The sequence below is a fragment of the Mya arenaria genome, chromosome 3, assembly GCF_026914265.1.
Source record: "Mya arenaria isolate MELC-2E11 chromosome 3, ASM2691426v1".
NCBI lineage: Eukaryota > Metazoa > Mollusca > Bivalvia > Myida > Myidae > Mya > Mya arenaria.
Genome location: NC_069124.1, coordinates 1,165,768 through 1,188,578, shown reverse-complemented (window position 1 = coordinate 1,188,578; position 22,811 = coordinate 1,165,768). Strand labels below are relative to the sequence as shown.

At 36.6% G+C, this 22,811-nt stretch overlaps 1 protein-coding gene across 5 annotated transcripts in view; it reads right to left on the bottom strand.

Annotated features, from left to right (window-relative positions):
• Positions 1-6,357: 6,357 nt before the first annotated feature.
• The window catches only part of LOC128227334 (PAN2-PAN3 deadenylation complex subunit Pan3-like), a 29,945-nt gene continuing 13,491 nt past the window's right edge, over positions 6,358-22,811 (bottom strand). For 3 of the 5 annotated variants that reach the window (XM_052937743.1, XM_052937742.1, XM_052937745.1), the window contains exons 10-17: positions 21,328-21,483; positions 18,535-18,691; positions 17,944-18,031; positions 15,247-15,386; positions 14,341-14,470; positions 13,550-13,614; positions 12,006-12,144; positions 6,358-11,760 (exon numbers count right to left, since the gene is read on the bottom strand). In XM_052937743.1, coding sequence (XP_052793703.1) covers positions 11,614-11,760; positions 12,006-12,144; positions 13,550-13,614; positions 14,341-14,470; positions 15,247-15,386; positions 17,944-18,031; positions 18,535-18,691; positions 21,328-21,483 — 1,022 coding nt within the window. In that variant the 3' untranslated portion in view covers positions 6,358-11,613. The remainder of the gene's footprint in view (positions 11,761-12,005; positions 12,145-13,549; positions 13,615-14,340; positions 14,471-15,246; positions 15,387-17,943; positions 18,032-18,534; positions 18,692-21,327; positions 21,484-22,811) is intronic. The other 2 variants (XM_052937746.1, XM_052937744.1) reach the window with 1 other exon arrangement.

Sequence of the window (22,811 nt, the reverse complement as noted above, 5' to 3'; positions counted from 1 at the left end):
ACCTGGGGAATATTGCCGACGGCCACGCCAGTAGAGCGCAGTCCCTTTGCCGACAAGGTCGGATACTTGTCAGCTTCTGTTTCCCGCGGGCTGTACCTGACCAGGGAGGCTGGATGCTTCGTTTTGCACCTGTCACTCAGATCGTTGTACGGTGTTGATAAATTTTAGCTTTAAAAGATTCGATGTCGTGATACGCAGAGATTGGTGTAACGATTTTAATAAAAACAAGGGCATTTACAAATAAGAGATATTATAAAAAAGCATAATCAAAAGAAAAATATTCGCCTTTAATGTAAAGTTTGTATGAAGACACTTGTACTAGTATTTGTAGTATCTGGTCCGTTTGTAAATTACAAAATAGATCTCGTCGTAAAAGTGATATTATAAAAGAGAAAATATATATTTATACAATGTTCTAAACAGTGCCATGTCGTTAACTGTGTCCAGCTTGTCTGAGACCACATTAACAGTACTCTCACCCATGGTCAGTCACCACCCACTTGATCACTTCCTAAATCACGCAGGCTAGCGTTTCTGTCTAAATTAGATCCTAAAGTCAACTAGGGTCAGAGCTTCAAACGGCAGGATTATCTGCTCAGACGGACCCAAACAAAGGAGCTCTTTATTGCCCCTAAACGGGAAAGAGGGATAATACAAGACCCATTTGAAACACTTCAAGCTTGGTCATAGCTAAGACGGAGTAGGGTCCAGTTGGACACGCTGTTAGAACGATGATTAATTGGATGCGTTTTGATAAGAAAAAGAGTCCGATCGTGTGATGTTTTGTTATGTAGTGATCTAATATGAAGAATTTTCTAAAAGTATTAATGTTATTAAACAAATATTAGACAACAATGTTATAGTTACTGATGATCTAAATGTGTATGTACATACAGATATAAAGAAAAGCTATTGCTAACTTAATATAGATAATATAGGACAGCGATCATACGGCCAACAAATCGGCAATACTAAATGAGCGGGCAAAGACATTTGACATTTTAAATGAAAGTTATATGCTTTATTTGTGTTAGTCTTTGAAGACTCAAATACGGAACCCGACAGAAGATACAAGTAATTAGTCGAATGAATAATTGTGTAAAACTTAATACAAGATTGTTATACTACATGTTCGTTTCAAATAAAATGGTCAGAAAATATGAATCTTCTCATTTAATAATGTAATGTCAAGGAAATGATACGTGAACTTCTATATATGAATGTATTGTAAGGCCCGTAAGCTCTATTGGCCAATGATTGACATTCAACCAAACATTTCCTGACATCATGATATGTCCTTGATATTACGTCTACGACGCAGATCAGTGCTGTGTAAACAACGTGTCACTAGACGTCGTTGCTGTCTAACGTCCTACAAAGATGAAGATGTTGAACTGAAGTGGGGGTCGGTACGACGGCGTCGCGCTGTGAAAATGTTGGTTCAAAAATACATTTTGAACACAAAACTTTTCATTTATTTGCCTAAATCCAAACGAGATTTTAAACAAATCAGAGAAAGGCGTGTTGTTTTTGTTTTTTTTGTTTTGGACCCGCCTTCTCCGATATTTTGCTAATTTTGAAAAGATAAAGGAAGTTCAGCCTGATAAAAAGTCGTCATCGCTGAACTCTAGTCCGATACCAACGAAGCCCAATTTGGTTTATTACAAAAAAATACAAAATTAAAATATGAATGAAGGGGGTCAACCAAACTTACGCCAGTCAGTTTTTTTCATTCAAGGTGGTATTTTATACCAAGTCTCAGAGCTTTAAACTGTTTAAGAAGTTCGCTCAACAATGTTAAATATAACCAAAACTGCAGACAAATCATATCCAGGAGCGCATATAACTCTTAAGACAAAGCAGCCATATAAGTCACGAAAATTACGGCATGCACTACTTCCCAATATGGTTAATGTACCATTTTTTCCAAGTGATACCACTAAATATGTAGAAGTAGTTAAAGAAAAGTTTCCTGACCTACACCGACCAACCGTACGGTGACTCCAATATACCTGTAATTGTACGGGTGTAAGTACAAAATGCTGTGATTTGTCCCGTTGAGGATAAAACAAACCACACGTAAATTTCATAGAATACAAAAGTGACTGGTATGATAAAAATTGACATTACATCTTAAGTCCCGCGACGGTCGCGTACCCTCGGGAATCGAGCCATCACCATAACGGAACCGGTCCGGGCTCCACAGGGTACGCACATCCGCAAAAATCGGCGACATTAACTCACCATTGATTGTAAGGTATGGGAGAAACTTATTGGGGTCTGAAACCGGTGACTAAAATAACTCCCAGGTCCAGCTCCCAAGCCACCGGAACTGGTACGGGCTCCACCAGAAATCTGCGGCTTTAACTCTCCATTGTAAGGTAAGGGGGAAACTCGTTGACATCGGAAATGGCTGACCTTATTTCGTCCCAGGTCCCACGAGGGTCGTATAGCATCGGGACCAGAGCCATCACCAGAATGGAACCGATTCAGGGTCTCTCAGATTCGCGCTTGCGTAGAAATCTGCGATATTAACTCACCATTGTAAGGTGGTGGAACTTGTTGACGACATAAACCGGTGGCTTAATTACGGCACGCGAAGGTTGCAGTGGTTCGCGTACATTCGAGAATAGAGCTACCAACAAAACCTATAAACACAGACATTTTTTTAAAAAGTCATAGTGGGCAAAAGTAATTCAAGAGCTGCCAGGGGAATTCAACAAATATCCCCGACTTGGCATTATTATACGGATAGCCATAACATCTTAAATGTAAGTTAAATAGAAATAAAATAACTGCTATAAAATCCACATCGGCTACTGTGACCTTGCCCTCCGATCTGAAAACATGAACGTTATGCGTTATGCGTGGTACACTCTCCCATGAGGTGTTACATGTAAGTTAGTTATGGGTAATAGATACAGAATTGATTGAAAATCCCATAAGTAGTTAAAGGCAAGACAACAGATATAGTTATAAAATACGTTTTCTGCAATATTGTCGTCCAAAGATGACATTGACCTTTCGAAATAAGATCACAAATTCCATGCATGACACTCCATTTTATCATGCACTTCATATCTTTGAAATATGATTGAGTGCCCATTCATAAAACAAGAGGCTCATGAGGGCCTATGCTGGCATGATTCTTGTGGTGGTCATTTTCAATCTAGAACATGGGTAATTTTATGGTTCACTTGGAACATTTAATTGTGTTTTGGTAAGCTGAAAACGTTGCATGTCCAACATGTGAGTCAAGAAAATGTTGTAAGCCGATTAGTTTGATGAACTGTATTTTAATATGTGTCAGTGACAGTAGTTCTTGTCCAAAGTGTGTGCATACTAGTAACACGCAAAACCTTTTTTTATACTGAACCCACATTCAAAGTAAACCATATGTTTCAAAGAAAGACAAACACTACAATAATATTCAACTATCTGTAAAAGTTGCCTCCCTAAGAGTGTACTTTGAAAAGGCTGCACGATTTCAAGGGCCGTAATACACTTATACATGGGCTGTTCTGGCTGGTTTTCAAAATAAACTGATTGCTCATGGATATGAACTCTGTATAAGTTTGATTGAGAAACATAACATGGACGCCATGATGGCCCAAAATCGCTCATCTGAGTGAAAGTTTGAAACCTTTGTAACCACTAGACAATGCATCACACTATTTTCATTTGTATCTATATGAAACGGGACTAAGGCCAATTTTGAAACCATAATTGGATGTCGGTCGAGGAACAATACTACACACCAAATATCTAAGCTTGATATTTGTTCTCAAAACTGTGCACATGGTCCCAATTTTATTGCTGTAGCTTCAAAAATAAGGAAGTAGGTCAAATGATCACCTGTCAATGTTCATATTGATATTGGCTTGCAAAACTGTTCAGATGGTGTAAATTTTATTACAGTTATTTTTTTTAAAGAAGCAGGCCAAAAGGTCACTATCAAGGTCATCCAAGCACAATAATGATATTTGTTTTAAAAACTGTACACATGGTAATAATTTCATTGCTCAAGCTTCAAAATTAAGAAAGTAGGTCCAAGAGTCACGTCAAGGTCATTCTAGGACAACATTGATATTTGTTTTCAAAACAGCACACAAGAAATGTCATTGCTGTTGCTTCAAAAATAAGAAAGCAGGTCAAAGGGTCACATCAAGGTCATTCTAGGACAACATTGATATTTGTTTTAAAAACTGCACACAAGAAATGTCATCGCTGTTGCTTCAAAAATAAGAAAGCAGGTCAAAGGGTCACATCAAGGTCATTTTAGGACAACATTGATATTTGTTTTAAAAACTGCACAGAAGAAATGTCATCGCTGTTGCTTCAAAAATAAGAAAGTAGGTGAAATGGTCTCAGTCAAGGTCATCCAAGCACATTATTGTATTTGTTTTAAAAATGTACACATGGTCCAAATTTCCTTGCTGTAGCTTAAATGATAAGAAAGGATGTCAAAAAGGGTTTGGCAAGCTTTGACCCCAGGGGCACAATTTGAACAAACTTGGAAGATTGCAATTATATGATGCTACATTACAATATCAAAGGTCTAGGGTGGGTCTCAATACTGGTCTTAATTGGATCTCAGAACGATTAAGCTAATCGGATAACTTGATATAATAACAAACCTATTCAATGAATGGAGTCAATGATGAATGACCAAAAGACTGTCTTAAGTTGCATATTGAATACCACCTCTGGGCCTTTGGGTTTGACACAAGAAGATTTTGAAAGCTTTTCTTATAGAAGTCAATAGGAAACTTGTGACCCCTTGAGCAAGGCCAGTTTTGCCCCCAGTGGCATAATTTGAAAAAAATCACCACTTCATGATGATACACACAAAATATCCAGAGTCTGGGCATAACGGTTTCAGACTAAAAGATTTTGAAAGATTTCCCAATATAACTTGTAAACCCTGGGGCGTGGCTAGTTTTGACCCCAGGCGCATAATTTGAATAAACGTTCACAAGCAATTGTGAACAGACAGAGGCATGAACACAGGACACTGCGTCTTTGGCCAGTAGAGCATAAAATCAAGCAACCCTCTTAACTCTTTAATAAAGGCAAGGGAGAGAAAAAAACAACAACTGCACAATCTAACAAGAGCACCAATTGTCGCAAAAAATACCAGTCCTAATTCCAAGACATCAAGTTTAATGATAAGTGGTTATACATTAAGCTAAATTTAGAGAGCGAACATTGTAAATACTGCTTACACTTATTCAAGGGTCATAACTCTGGAAAGACTGCAGCAACATGGCTGGTTATTTAACCTAAGATATTCAGCCCATACAGATTCTGACCAAATTTGGTGATGATAGGACAAAGGCTTCTAAAATTATTAATCAGACAAGACCGATTTCAGGTAATTTCTATTATTAAAGGGCAATATCTCTTGTGTGACTCGAGTGATATGGCTGGAATAAGGAACTTGTCAAGATGTTTTGCCCATAAAAATTCAATCCAAAATTGGTGATGATTTGATAAAGGCTTTTAAAGTTAATGAATGAAAGGTCAAGAATGATTTGAGGTAATGCTCAAATTAAGCATTACCTCTTGAGTGACTAGTGCTACATGACTGGTTTTCAAAGTTGTCAAAGATATTATGTCAATACACATTCTGACCAAACTTGGTGGTGATTAGACAAAGGCTTCTCAATTTATTGAGCCAACAAGATATAATTTTAGGTTATTTCTATAATTCAAGGGCAGTAACTCTCGGGTGATAAAAGTGATATGGCTGGTTATCCAAATTGTCCAAGATATTATGCCAATACACATTCTGACCAAATTTAGTGATGATTGGCCAAAGGCTTTAAAAGTGATTAAGTGTACACAAAACTGTCCGTCTGCTCGCCACAAAATCCCCTGCTGCTATAATATGTCCTGTTTATTTCAAAATGGCCGTATAGAAACAGGTTTCTCTTTAAGACTATTTTTTTTACTTTGCTACAATAGCAATTTTGATAACTTCAAGATTAACTAACTACTGTTCAAGTTTGATTGAGATTCAGATGAGAGCACACAGTCTATGTGTGACACAACTTCCCATGCCATTGTTCAATTCTGCAAAGTTTGATCGAAATCGAAAGTGAGTTCGTTCCAGCAGAAAAGAGCCTCACCGACTGCTACTCCAAATCCTTGCCCATATTTATATACAGCTGATATACGGACACGCACATTGTCAATTTCCAACAAACATTCTAAAATACTCCATCATATGGAAAGAAAAATACCATAGCATCCAGCTTTTATACCGATAGTTTTTACTGAATAATGTAAGCAGCGGGAGTACTGTATCCTTCTCCAGTAATGATACTTGTGTACACAAACAACAATTCTATCAAATCAATTTTCAGGAAATGTTTTATTCATTTTTATTTAGTGTTTTTTTCTCAACATTTATCATCATAAAAATAGTATATCAATGTACAACTGTTCTGTCCGTGTCCAATGGTATTTTAACATAGAAATGAAAAGTGTCAGGCAATAATAAACCATGTAGATGAAATTGATTTGGGTTCATGTTTACAAAGTCTCGAGTCTGACAACAAACTCTAGGTTTCCATCTGACAGAGCTTTTGTGGTCGAAACTGTTGTATAATAACATAACTTTAAAGTGTATCTGTTCATAGTACAGTTATGTTAAAATTGGGCTTCTTGTTTTTGAGACAGCTTGTCAACATGGGCCCTGGAAACTTGTTCAAGGGGAGATAACTTCCGAAATGAACCAGTGAACACAGACAGAGCTTATAGGTAAAAATATTGCGCAACAATAATACATGTAAAGTTTTATACACAGCAGGCATACCGACACATACAAGTTAACATATGGCCAATCTTAACACTAAGTGCAGCAAAACTTCAGTCTTGTTGTTGAAGACTAATATAATATTTCTGTTGCAGCAATTACTTTTTTTAACATTAAAAAATATTCATCATAATATTATGATACAAAAACTATTGTAATTTGGAATCAAGCTCATGCATTCTTCAATTCACAATCCCATTGGAGGATATGTTTAAAAAAAACCTTTTTTTACCTTTTTTCATTAAATAATAGCAGATTCTGAATGTTTGATTGTACAAATTTAATCAATATTAATGTTTTGTTGAAAATTTATCTCATGTTTCTTTTTGAATTTTGAAGAATCTCCTTAAACAAAGCTGACCAAATGAACTCGCACATATTATAATTTTACATGTATTCCGAACTGCCAACATGGCAAATAGCCGGGATAAAATAGCAAAGGGCCAACTCTACAATGCCGCAAAAATTGTAATCGTATCAGATGTTAATGTTTTGATAATATGTCAGTATGTTATTATGAAAAGAGAATTATGGTATCGTCCTCGTCAAATTGTTTAAAATCCATGGAAGAACAGTGTATGGGAAAACAATGTATGGGTAAAATGTAGTTTCTTGCAAGGAATATTCCCTAAAATCATATAAATTTACAGCACTTGGTGAAATAGTGATACAGCTTCAACTATGGGACAAACATGAATAAATTTCATAAAGGCAAAATACAAAATGACATCAGAAAAACTAACAATAATGGACTAGTCAAAAATATGAGTAATTCCTTCTTTACCTCTGAATAAAAAGTCATAGTTTAAAACTCATCATTTTAACATAATCAGTATGCAAGAAATTATCAATGATAATACATTGAAATGACCACCAAAACTTTCCATAAATTTAAACAAAACGAGAATTGTAAAATCACAACCAAAGTTACTGATTTGCACGAAACAAAAACCAAACTTATTTTTTTGAATTGTAGACGTGTTTTTTTATAAATTGGGCTTTTACTGTGAAGACAGAATTACAGTGAGACATAACTCTACTATTTTTTAATGATAATCTACCTAACTACCTGAGGATTATTAAGTCATAACAACAAGTCTCATAAGTCATAAATAGTTCTCATAAATTCATTGACGTCAAATATTTCATTAAATAGTCAATTTTTAGAGACAACAACAAAAAACAATCAGTTAACAATTTACTAACAATATCAAAAGGAAAACTAGAAATGTGTCCATAGGACACGGATGCCCCCACTTCGATTTTTTGTCACAGAAAATAAGCCATAATGATTATTCAGGATAATCTGCACATATAGGATAAGTTGAGTTGAGTTGGGTTTTACGGCATCGCAAGACTGTATAGGTTATATGGCGCCATTCAGGCAGGAAAAAACTTGTTGGATCCACATCTCATTTACATCGAGATGATATTTTTTTAAGTATTGTTGGGAAATAAAGGGCCCTAACTCCTAAATGATTAAAGCGATTTCCATGGCTATCGAACTTGATCAAGATATTATGGTCACAATCATGTATGTAAAGTTTGGTGAGGATTGGACACATACTTTTCAAGAATTAGATTGGAAACATATATTTTTGAAGTATTTTTGGCAAAAAAAGGCCGTCACTCCTAAATGACTAAAGCGATTTCCATGGCTAAGGAACTTGATCAAGATATTATGGTCACAAACATGTGTTTAAAGTTTGGTGAGGATTGGACAAACGGTTTTCAAGAATTAGATCGGAAACAATCTTCGGGACGTACGTACGTACAGACAGACAGACGTACGTACGGACAAGGGCAACCCTATATGCCGCCACTTTGTGGGGGCATAAAAATATCCTATACCCTTGTTTTCACTGAATTTCTCAATATCTTTTATGATGGCTTTTATGAGTATAAAAAAGTGATTCTATAAAACTTTTTTCCCAATGCATGTTACCTTATTTGTTATAATGTTAACATTAGAAATTAACTGATTGTTATGAGGCCTGTAGGTCCAGCATGATCAAACTACTTCTTTAATTTCAGGAACGGTTTATATCTTGTATTTTGATGTCAATGTCTGTAACAAATACCATCAAGACCAAATACTTTCAGTTGAAAACTTGAGGCAAATATTTAATTCATATATTTTTAATACCGAGAGTCCTATGAATTCATAAGCTGGACTATTTCTGATCTATCCTTGACTTGTAAGTTTCCCTGCCTCATCCCAGCACATAATGGAAGATATTATGAAGGCAGTGACAGCATATGTCTCTCATTGGCAGACACATGCCCTGTAAATGGCAACAAATATTAAACTTGCAAATGTGGTAGCAAACTTTATAAATTAATGATGGCAATTATAAATTTCTAACAGTTAAGGAGAGTCAATGTTACACGACAAGTCACTTGCAATTCTTTTCCCTTCTGTACATTTTTGGTCATAAATCCTGATTTTGCAATCTCCTGCATTTTAAGACTCTAGCGGCCCGTTTCAACAAAAGCACATAAGTCATAAATTGAAATGACCCTCATATTTGTCTTATTTTGCTTCATAATTGTGTGAATTCAACTTTGGCCTGTATAAAAAATGAACACAGAATCAATTCATTTTAACAAATCAACTTGTTAACATTATTTTGTGACATTCCTACAGACCATTAAATTTACGACCAAGACCCTGTACTGAAACAGGCCCCTAGTGACTCCGCTCAAGACTGTAGCTATCACTTTCCTCTCCTGCTAATACTTGATTATGCTTAAAAGTAATTAAACAAGAGTGTTGCAGAGCATACGCCAACGCTTGTCTGTTTTAAAAAAAAATATTTTAGTCTTACAATGACTTAACCCAATAATCATTTTTTATGTCCCAATCATCATTTAGGCCAGAGTCATTTTCCTTGCCGCTGTGTATTGTCTCCGGCACCATGTGTTAAATCTTGAACAATTTGGGTTATGGCCAAGATCACTGTAAATGCACAACGACGACAACAACGACACCAAGGCTATGAAAAAACCTTGTTGTTTTTTTCCATGTTATCAATGAAGTTGCTAAACATGTAGTTATTTCGAATCTATAAACATTCAATCCTTCTCTTTCAGTCAACTATTGCACAGCTACTGAGGATAACAGATTCTCAGGGAAAACAGACAACCAGTTCAACATAGTGAAATAACAAATTTAGTTTATCTTTTTTTAGTGTTCATTCTTTTCTTTTTGAGCTAAAAGACACATTTTAGCTGATAAATGATGTTGGCATTTGATTAATGAGGAGAAACCGTTACTAACATGTAGATTTGAGGCCACTGGCAGTCATCAAACCCAACACATGTTGCTTACTTGACTTAATCATATAACGCAAAACCCCCTTGGGTGAAAGCAGTATTGTGGTATAGGTGTCTGTCTCTCACCCATAAGGTTGTGTAGTGGGTTCCAATTCCCACAAGGGGTACTTTCTCATGGCCTCTCCCCAGTTCCAGTTTCCCCTCAGGAAGTATACTCAACAGTGATTCAAATCAGTGTATAGCATGTCTTTACACTCGTGCTATAATAAATACGGTAACTATATATAAACTGAAATAAAACCACCTACAATCAACCGATGTAAACATGGAATCAGTAAACCAAGCATACACTCGACTCTTTTGAAAACAAAATCATTATAACTGGTTGCCTGTTAAGGTTAAAATGATCACACATTCTTGAAGGAAATGTTAACAGTACAGTTATGGACAATGTTAACAGTAATCATGATGGACAATGTTAACAGTGACCATGATGGACAAGGTTAACAGTGACCGTGACACAGTAACTCTTAAGGAAAATGAGTCATATATGAAAAGAACATTCTACGATCATGCTGATTTCGATGAAGAGCTTTTAAAATTCTGAAACCCTGAAAACAGTTCATTCTATAAGGCTTTCAATATCAACCATACATGTATGGTGAAAGAAATCATCAAATATTTTGGGATATGTTAAGAGACAAATACTTAAAAATCATGAACACTTCTATCTCAACATCATTATCATCAAATGGAATATCAATAGGAATTTGTGGTATCAGCATGCATTATGTACAATTTAGTTAACAATTGTAACAAGATCTTGGTACAAAAAAATAAATTAACTGGTACATTTACAATTTAAAATGCAACATGACTTACAAATCTATACAATACAACAATAATATATTGTCCTTCGTAGAAACTAAACATTAAAACCAGATTTCCTCTCCAATTTGAGCACACAAACAAAAACACCATATTCGCTCTGTTCTGAAACCAATCGAAGGCCAGTTTTCTCCTGCATACAGTTTGAATTTTCAAACAAAGCAATATACATAATAAACCAACTTTTCCCTTAATGCCACACATGAAGATCCAAAAATACAGGTCTCCTAAATGAAATGTTTTTCCCCAAAGTGAAACAGATCCATATTTAACCCCATTTTGTAGTCCACAGTTTCCATTTGCTGCCATTCAATCATCTTATAAACACAGTTTTGTCATGAAGCATGTCCAAAATAGTCATAGATTCTCAGAATCAATGTGGTACAAAACATTTCAATATGTAACATATACTGATATACTGATAAACAGTCAACAATTACTACCTTTAAACTCTGCTGAATAGTTACTGCCAAATTCAGCCATTTAAACACTAATTATTTCAATGACATATCTACATGTTTAAAAAAATACTTTTCCGCTGTACCCTATTCATTTCAACTTCATCTCCAAAGCAGGGCTACCTTTTTATCTCAGAACAAGCCCTATATTCACATCCAATCTCCTGAGAATTAAGAGATCCCACTGCCATGCGCAGCATTAAGAATATCCCCAAACGCATTTTCGAAGCACTGTTTTAGCTCAGCGTATGACACGACCAAAATATTCTGCTCGTCACGAGACATCAGGCTGATCTTTTCGGGGGACCCAGCATCCAGCTGAAACATTAAAAACAACATCTTGACTAATTCTTATAGCTAATATAAGGTATTTCTTTCAATAAGTTGTAAATAAGTTATGTTTAATTTCGTTGAGCAATACAAGTTTAGACCTATAGTATTCGCTTACACTATTAAACCGTCTCAGACAGTTTCATAAATAATGTGTAAATCAGTGTGAAACTGACATGGAAATCAGGCAGTCTTAATTCATCTGACATTATAAAGAAGCCAAACAAGCCTACCTTGTTGAGGCACATGACGATGTGTGACATGTCGACCCAGGGCGCCCCTGTCTCGTCCACCTGGTGGAACACATAGTCACGGAACAGCTTCAACATATAACGGTCACCAGTCTCTGACCACTGGGGGTCCAGGTTAAACCTGACAAATACACACCCAAAAAAGTTGGTAATAAAAACTTGTTTTGATTAAGCAAAGTGTTCTGTAACAATATATTATTTTTTATATTTAAAAAAAAAATGATACCTTCATGTATTTTATAACAATTTCATTTTAAGCAGTGAAACTGTGAATTTATCAACCATTGTTGAAGGGTTCTAGGTATCAGTATCTAAGTTTTAACACTCCTAATCATTTGCCACACTTTATCTTGTAATAAAATATATATCTGTAAACAGTGCATTTTATAAACCATAAACGAGTCCCTTTTACTATTGGTTTCAGACTACTGGTTGAGAAGCAGTTCCCGACAGAAAGCAGTTTCCGACAAATCGCTTTTTCGCGTACCTTCCTTAGATCTTCATAAAGAATGTACTGCAATTCAGCTATATGGTAACTAGGCAATCAAAAGTTGAAATTCTTACCGAGACACGTAAGGAACTTTTATTATTATTTAATGTTTAATGTTTATTTTTCATTTTGTACACAAACTTGCACGTGGGGGATCTGCACGCGCAGCGTATTGCGCATGCGTGTGAACCTAATTTGCATATCTATGAATAGCTACAAGGTTTTCCTTAATTGACTTATACAAACGATGATCATTGTGTACATATTTGTGAACACTGGTGTCATGCTTGTTTCCCATCCACATTCACTTAAATGTATACAAACACAAGTTTCCATCAGAAATGAATAAAAAAATCATTGATATTCAGTCTCTGCCTGATTTCGAGTATGAATTGAATGTCGTAAATTTTATTAATATTAAATAAACGGATAATAAAAACACACAACAGGCACCTCAAATATGCCCGCATTCAAATTGTCGGAAACTGCTTCTCATCACAAGCTAATCAGAACAACGTAAGTACCCTCTTTGCGCCCCTATTAGATACACTATATGTGACGTTACACATGTTAGAAATATATCGACAATAGCAACTTGAGCTGTAGTTATATAAAATGTGAACACTTTTAGTAGATATTTAAACATGTATAAATAATTCAATAAAAACGTTTAAAAACTGTCGGAAACTGCTTCTCAACCAGTATAGAAAAAAAATCATTTTTTTTTTAATAGCAATGTTCCACCGCATTAAAAGTTAAAAAGTTTATTAATTGTAAAGAAAACATGACTGCATGAATGCCAAAATGAATTGTATTTTTATGATCTAACTTGCACAAATCTACTGAAACAAGGTGAGAGTGGTCACAAAGCCCAGCTCTCAGATTTAATCCCCATCTCAAAACTTGGCCTATAAAAAAGTCACTAGTACTGGTTTCTACCCTGCTCAAAAGCAATTTATATCTGACAGCTAAAAGCTGTCCTAGCAATTAAGCTTAAACAAATGAGTAGGAAGTAAATCAAGTGTAACAGTCTTACTCAGGTCTCTCATTCATAATCCCTGTCTTACACAACAGCCGGAAAAGGCGCCCATTCTCAACCTCCTGAAATACATCATATACAAATTAACAAAGAGCCATTAGAAGCCAAGTTCAGATATATAGAAATGACGGTTTAACAAGTCTTCAGGATATAAGGATCTTAAAATGATATCCTATTGTCAACTTGAACAATGCTTACCTAAACTTAAACAAAATAGAAATACAATTTGTTCCATTAAAAGCATCACATTAGCACCACTTTGTCAAAGCCCATTGCTCAGGCTGCTGACATCATGTATATAAACCCATACCCTATCGTATACTTAAGTTTACACACCATTCTGTTGATAACAGATCAAAACATTTCTCATTTTTGCCAAAGTTGCGCATTGAAATATTGAAGAAACATGTTCAGTGGTCCACTTTATAGGTTTACATTGGTCAGTCACGGACTAGGTTATTGCGACAAGCGTAATCAGTGTTTGATATTTATAACTTGATACATAACTGATGATTTTAAAAAGTTGAATGGGGGAAAACGGTTCTTATTTAGCACACAGGGTTCTCAGACGTGCAGCTAGCATCTTGTGGGACATTTACAATGTATGCTTAACCCTTCTACTGTGTATTTTATACCAATTCCCTAAAATGCATATTTTGAAAACTGTTCTTCATATTTATCTTCAGCTGTTACAACAGATCAAGACATTAAGCGGTGTATTGGCACTATGTCTATGCAATGAGATTTCAAGCCAAGCCTTTAAAAAAGTAACAGATTTTCAAGCTGACCTTGGCTAGTTCAGTCTCCAGCACGTCGCTGCGGAGCTGGGCGGAGTCTAGCTGGGTGTAGAAGCGGGCTCCGATCATTGGCATGATGTCGTTAATGCTCCTCGGCCGACTCTGATTTCCCAACAAGTACCTGGAGAAAAAATTGTAGAATTCTTGAAAAATGTTTCAAGTTGGTTATTTATTTGACTCTATTCAAAGTTGCACCATTTTTTTTAATATTTATTCCAATTTATGCTAGCTCAATTGTGAAGACAACTGCCAGCTGATATAAAATGCTTTGAATCTTTTCCCAGGTAGATAATTGGGTCCATATTGATACCATAAGATCAAGGCATTCAGTGTATGCGATCACATTTGTGCATGCTGGACATTTTGTTTACCATCTATGAGGCCTACACAGGACATTTTACAGTAAACACTGAAGCATTCAAAATTGAGTTTTCTGTACTACTATATGAATGAATTAGGCTGCTAGGACATCAAACAGTACATTGTTTTTACCTACTCCAGGCACACATTTAACGAACAAATGAACCCAAACCATTTTATTGTTGGAAGGGACATTTACATATGCATGACAGAGATCTCTAGTTAATCATAGATTTGAAGGCATGTTGTTATTGATGTACTAATTAACTGACCTAACATATGACAAGTTGTTTTTATTAAGTAATCATCATCTATGTATATTTAGTCTGATTTCACGCACTAAGTCATAAATGTACTTTTGGCCATTGAACAGAATGGGTACTTTGCTTACTTCAATCATACATGTAGCTGATAATGGTAAAGTTAAACCTAATTGCATAAGGTGTCATAGCTGTGGCGGTAGCGTGCTGGACTTAGGTTATGAGAATAATCAAAACATTTTCCCTCAGTGCATGAAGCTACCAGGTTAGTACTTACACAATGAGGTTTTTGAGATCTGCAGAGTAGTTCCTTGCCACTAGTTCCATAGAGGAATGCAGGTTGTCACGCTGTATGGCCATCACACTGTTACAGGCCAGGGCCAGGACAACCTTGCCGAGAGAGATCAGATCCTCCTGCTGCAACACATAAACGCACTTACAAGTTTATATGATTTTATATCACCAACACATTGTTTATTGGGTTTCGTTCGGCTTATTTTTTCAAAAATGACGTGATGTCTCTATGCACACTACATCACCCAATGAATCGCTCATTTTCTGACATCAATGTCTGTAACATACGCCTGTTCAATGTTATTCTTTAACAAGTGCTTATTGTGCTCCATTGTTACCTCAAGCCGATGCCTGGGTGCATTCGCAGTATGGTGTGAAAAACTATGAGATGAACAAGTTCGAAATAAGGATTGATAAATAGGTGTGAAATACCAAATTTGGACCGTAATTTTTAATAGCAATTATTTCGGACTAGCGATTTCGGATAAAAGATTGAAAATTTAGTTGAACAAAGAAGGAATAAAATCGGGACCGAAAATAATTTCTGGTGTCAATTTGGAGAGGTAACCCAAAGACTTAAATAACGCCACCTCTTGGGCTAGATTTATACACTACACCTATAACAAGACAATCTCACAAACAACTTTATCACGCCTCCAACATGTATGATCTAACGCAATTGGTCCATGCTGGTCATGTGGTCACCCCATATTTATCCATATTGGGTCACTCAATTATATTGTACCAAAATGGCATCTATTTTCCGATTCCAATTAATGAAGCTGTTCAATATAAATGGGTTGTCCACATAATATATGCTTTAAGGTGTTAATTTGTGACCTGATATGGGATATTTGCTCCTGATATGGTTTCTGTTGCCCGGTATATCCAATATCACGTCACCTACTAACCCCGTAACTATTAATTTTTGCACAGAATAAGCACACATGTTTCTGCTGATGGTTTTGGTAGTTGTCTTCATTTTAAGCTATAGAGGATGAGGTCGAATCTTAATTGAAAGTTATTCAGGCAAGTTTTGTTCATATTGACTTTGTAATAAGCTAGTATTTGTATCAACGACAAGCATTCTTTTTTGTTTGTTAAAAATGTTCTAGGTTAAATTTACTTAAAAGGGTTTTTCCTGATAATGGGGAGTGAAGGCTATAGGGTTCCAGTTTACCTGATAATGGGGGGTCAAAACCATAGGGTTCCAGTTTACCTGATAATAGGGGTTCCACATTACCTGATAATGGGGAGTCAATGCCATGGGGTTCCAGTTTACCTGATAATAGGGGTTTCACATTACCTGATAATGGGGAGTCAATGCCATGGGGTTCCAGTTTACCTGATAATAGGGGTTCCACATTACCTGATAATGGGGAGTCAATGCCATGGGGTTCCAGTTTACCTGATAATAGGGGTTCCACATTACCTGATAATGGGGAGTCAATGCCATGGGGTTCCAGTTTACCTGATAATAGGGCTTCCACATTACCTGATAATGGGGAGTCAATGCCATGGGGTTCCAGTTTACCTGATAATAGGGGTTCCACATTACCTGATAATGGGGAGTCAATGCCATGGGGTTCCAGTTTACCTGATAATAGGGGTTCCACATTACCTGATAATGGGGAGTCAATGCTATGGGGTTCCAGTTTACCTGATAATAGGGCTTCCACATTACCTGATAATGGGGAGTCAATGCCATAGGGTTCCAGTTTACCTGATAATAGGGGTTCCACATTACCTGATAATGGGGAGTCAATGCCATGGGGTTCCAGTTTACCTGATAATGGGGAGTCAATGCCATGGGGTTCCACATTACCTGATAATGGGGGGTCAATGCCATGGGGTTCCAGTTTACCTTATAATAGGGCTTCCACATTACCTGATAATGGGGAGTCAATGCCATGGGGTTACAGTTTACCTGATAATAGGGGTTCCACATTACCTGATAATGGGGAGTCAATGCCATAGGGTTCCAGTTTACCTGATAATAGGGGTTCCAGTTTACCTAATAATAGGGGTTCCACATTACCTGATAATGGGGAGTCAATGCCATGTGGTTCCAGTTTACCTTATAATAGGGGTTCCACATTACCTGATAATGGGGAGTCAATGCCATGGGGTTCCAGTTTACCTGATAATAGGGGTTCCACATTACCTGATAATGGGGAGTCAATGCCATAGGGTTCCAGTTTACCTGATAATAGGGGTTCCACATTACCTGATAATGGGGGGTCAATGCCATGGGGTTCCAGTTTACCTGATAATGGGGAGTCAATGCCATGGGGTTCCACATTACCTGATAATGGGGGGTCAATGCCATGGGGTTCCAGTTTACCTGATAATGGGGAGTCAATGCCATGGGGTTCCACATTACCTGATAACGGGGGGTCAATGCCATGTGGTTCCAGTTTACCTGATAATGGGGAGTCAATGCCATGGGGTTCCAGTTTACCTGATAATGGGGAGTCAATGCCATGGGGTTCCACATTATCTGATAATGGGGGGTCAATGCCATGGGGTTCCAGTTTACCTGATAATGGGGAGTCAATGCCATGGGGTTCCACATTACCTGATAATGGGGGGTCAATGCCATGGGGTTCCAGTTTACCTGATAATAGGGGTTCCACATTACCTGATCATGGGGAGTCAATGCCATGGGGTTCCACATTACCTGATAATGGGGGGTCAATGCCATGGGGTTAGTCTGGTTGTTGTCAAATGTCAACACATCAAAGATTCCACAACAGTTCAGTCGTAACCTGCAAGAAACAAGTAAAGCTTAATTGAAATATACTTAACACTAATTCCTGCAGTCATTTTTTATTCTGGCCTTCATTAAAGAAGCTGTAGCGCTGAATAAAATCTTCAACAAGTAGGAAGGACAAGCAGATTTTTTGCTTCCCCATAAAAAGAATGAATTTATAAGTCTTCAGGTGATGCAGACATTACTCAATCCCAATAGCAGAATGAAGAAAAAAAATGATTCAGCTCACAATGATTTAATAAATTAATTCCTGGTTTTACCTTAATCCCTCTTCTTCAGTCACTTCCCCTCATTTTTATTTCACTTATATGATATTAAAATATATGAAATAATTTACATTCCTAATTTATACTTGAAAAAAACAAGTATAAGGGCATACAGTATGTTGTGCAACTGAAAGTTGTTCCTACTTGTTAGCGTTTTTTTTTTTATATAACAAATACCACTTGAAAAATTTCTGATGCACTTTTTTATTTTAAAAATGATTTTTATCATTACCTGGACTTTGCGTAGATGACAATCTTAGACGGGTCGAGCGTTCTACATGAAAGGCCGGCCGCGTGAATAGCGCGTAGGGATGATGACAACTGTACTACGTAAGACCAGATGAGGCTCTCTGGGAGCAGGCCGGCATGTTGTCGGGGGCCAGATGAACCTTAAAAACATAGGGTGAGCTTAAGGGGATATCAATCAATAGTATCAATCACTTTCATAACCATATCTGTATTAAATTATGCATATATAGGATCTGACACGAGTTGTCATTTAATACAAGATTTTTTAAACGAGTTAATGAAATTTGTTAGTAAGTGAGCCTCTGGCGAGCATACTAACAACTTTCATGGACAAGTTTAATAAAAATATTGTATAAAATGACAACGAGTGTCAGATCTTTTTATCACATGCTTAAACAGTGTTTTTATTACCAATTTAGTTCCACTTTCTAAACCCATTGTTTGACAGCCAAAGTACTCAGAGTGGAATGTCAAAGATGCGCCATATAAATAGTTCCAAATCAAGTTTTAATTCCGATAAAGCGCTGAACAAGTCACAAATATCAAAATGTGTAGTAAAATATCCAACAACATGAATGACGAACAATTTTAACCAAAAAACCCAAGAAGTACACAATTTGATGATATCACACTGAGAGTACATGCATTTACGCAGTTTATGTGACCTACATCGGTCTGTCAAGTTTTACTGTGTGCACGGATTTAAAAGTTATTCGCTGTCGCTTTCTACGATGCCTTTGAAGCATTTTCTTAGTGTACATGGATTTTCACAACATGCAGATGATTACGACCAAGCCTTACTCTGTACTGCATGGCTGTTGATGTTGAAAAAGTTCCACCAAGAATGTTTCCAGAGAACATGCTGTTTTAGCCGTCATGGGATGTGTAATGAGAAGCCTGTGCTGCGGAATTCGTATTTGTGTTTTTGGTAACCGACAGCTGATTAAACTGGCAAGCAAATTTTATGGCATTGATTGCATATTGCCTGTTAAGATGGAGATGTTTGAAATGTTCTCGTGTTGTTTACTAATGTGGCTGTATTTGTTGACTGACTGGATATTTCTGTGACTAGTGATCTGCATTATCTGGTTGGCGGAACATTGTTATCAGAAAGTTTTCGAACAAGATGCTTTCTGGCACTATGATTCGTTAGCAATTTGTCTCCCAGAAGTCCTACAGCTTCATTATTGAGGTAAGTATTTGTTGGCGTTAAAACCATTTTGTTTACAAACAACGCGGAGCAGGGCTTTTTTAAGTTTGGAACCTCAATCGGTCTGGACCCGGCGACAACCCCCCGCCCCCCAATTTTTTTTAACCTCCACCCCCCCTAAACAAAAAAAGACCGATTATATAGGAATGTCACACATTTTCGTGACGTGTATTCTGTCAATATTTTTTCGCGATGTGGCAATTCGTAAGAGGGCTCTAGAACCATCAAAGCCGATTTAGATAGTCATTGATACCACAGGCAGTGATTGATACAAGCTTAATTCAAATGAGATTCTCATCGAGTTCTGCGGCGTTTGTAACCAGAACGACTGCGATCGTAATTAACTGCGGCCGGCAGGAAGCGGTCAGACGACAAAAAGTGAAACAGTATTATGATTTATCTGCTTAATGCTTCTACAGCGCATCAACATTCAACTGATAATCTTGAATAATAATATATATCTAGATTTATAATCGGAGCTTCAAGCTATAAGTTTGATATCGACAACGAATTTTTCATTACTGTGAATTAAATTGACGTAAGCTGCGCACTCAGCTATCAGACTCTGTAGTTAATCAAGCGTGTCGCTGTTGATATCCTATATGATAAGGTTAATTAATTCGGAATTTTAATGCTTTCGCGGATTAACAATGACAATTGCATTTATCTTTAAAACCGTTTTAACCAGCATTGATTCTTTATTACAATTTGAATTTAACAGTTTGGTTATCAACAAACGGATATATCATGTAATGATCGACGACGACATAGCATATTGCCATGTGTGAAAATATGGACCGATTTTAACACTTAATCAGGATAGCTGCAAGCACATAATTTATTTAATTGTGTCTTCTGCGACTAACCAATACACGTGATTGGACCGATTGCAAGCATCTGCTAGTTAACAGATATCCAGTGTTCAGCATAGCGGAAAAAGCAGCCGGTCGCATTGGTCCGATGGTAACTAGGACACTTTTATTGGGGGTAATTTTGAATGTGTGAATAACCCAAGAATGTTTGCGTATTACATTTTACTGACTTAGTCGTTTTGGACCGAAATTATAAAAAAATGAGAAAATTTCGGACCAATTTTTTTTTTTACACTTTGAAACTGAAATCGGTCTGGCTTGGTCTAAATCGGTCCAGACCGGCAAATTGCCGGTTTTTAGAAGCCCTGATGCGGAGGGATATCTAGGTCGCGTGTGATTAGTCTAGCCAATAGAAATGTCTGATATGTTATCTTACACATGTGTAAGATAAAAATATTCGTAATGGGTATATTACACGGAAATGAAACGGCTTACCATTTTACCTACTGTTTAACAAAGCAGCACATTAACAACTAGGAATCAAAAGCTTTCCATATAAATGTTTTCTAAATATACATTTTTTCAACTATTTTTTGGCCTGCGTCCTATCTATGCTAGCGTCCTATACATGATATAATAACAGTAGTAACAATATTCAAAGAGAAAAAATAAAAAAAACAGTAAAATATGGTGATACAATTAATTTTACTGCACAAAGTTAATAAAACGTCTAGATCATATAAGAATATCGTACCCTTACTATCTGAGAGCCTACCCTTGCCCTTGGAAGAGAAAGGTCTAGTGTTGGAGTCCATGAACGGGTTGTGCTGGCCGTTCATCTGGTGGTGGCTGAAGTGTTTCGCCAGGATGGTGTCCGCCATAGGGTAATAGTCATACACAAACACTATAGCTGCAATAGCATAAATAATGTTAAAATCCATACTGAGAGAATACATGACATCCCTCTTTTACCACACCAATACAATATAACCGACTGTTCCATTATTTTTGTTCGTTCTCTATTGTAATATAGGTACATGTATTTTTTCAAGATCCGCTCAAGGTGTCTGGTAGGTCATTCAAATTTGCTAACCATGTTCTTGACAGGGTAATAGTTGAACACAAACTCAAGAACTACACAGATAACTGAATGTCCTATATACTGTATGTGGATGGATAACTGAATGTCCTATATACCGTATGTGGATGGATAACTGAATGTCCTATATACCGTATGTGGATGGATAACTGAATGTCCTATATACCGTATGTGGAAGGATATCTGAATGTCCTATATACCGTATGTGGATGGATATCTGAATGTCCTATATACCGTATGTGGATGGATAACTGAATGTCCTATATACCGTATGTGGATGGATAACTGAATGTCCTATATATTGTATGTGGATGGATATCTGAATGTCCTATATACCGTATGTGGATGGATATCTGAATGTCCTATATACCGTATGTGGATGGATATCTGAATGTCCTATATACCGTATGTGGATGGATAACTGAATGTCCTATATACCGTATGTGGATGGATAACTGAATGTCCTATATATTGTATGTGGATGGATATCTGAATGTCCTATATACCGTATGTGGATGGATAACTGAATGTCCTATATACCGTATGTGGAAGGATATCTGAATGTCCTATATACCGTATGTGGATGGATAACTGAATGTTCTATATACCGTATGTGGATGGATATCTGAATGTCCTATATACCATATGTGGATGGATAACTGAATGTCCTATATACCGTATGTGGATGGATAACTGAATGTCCTATATATTGTATGTGGATGGATAACTGAATGTCCTATATACCGTATGTGGAAGGATATCTGAATGTCCTATATACTGTATGTGGATGGATAACTGAATGTCCTATATACTGTATGTGGATGGATAACTGAATGTCCTATAAACTGTATGTGGATGGATATCTGAATGTCCTATATACCGTATGTGGATGGATATCTGAATGTCCTATATACCGTATGTGGATGGATAACTGAATGTCCTATATACTGTATGTGGATGGATAACTGAATGTCCTATATACCGTATGTGGATGGATATCTGAATGTCCTATATACCGTATGTGGATGGATAACTGAATGTCCTATATATTGTATGTGGATGGATAACTGAATGTCCTATAAACCGCATATGGATGGATAACTAAATGTCCTATATACCGTATGTGAATGGATAACTGA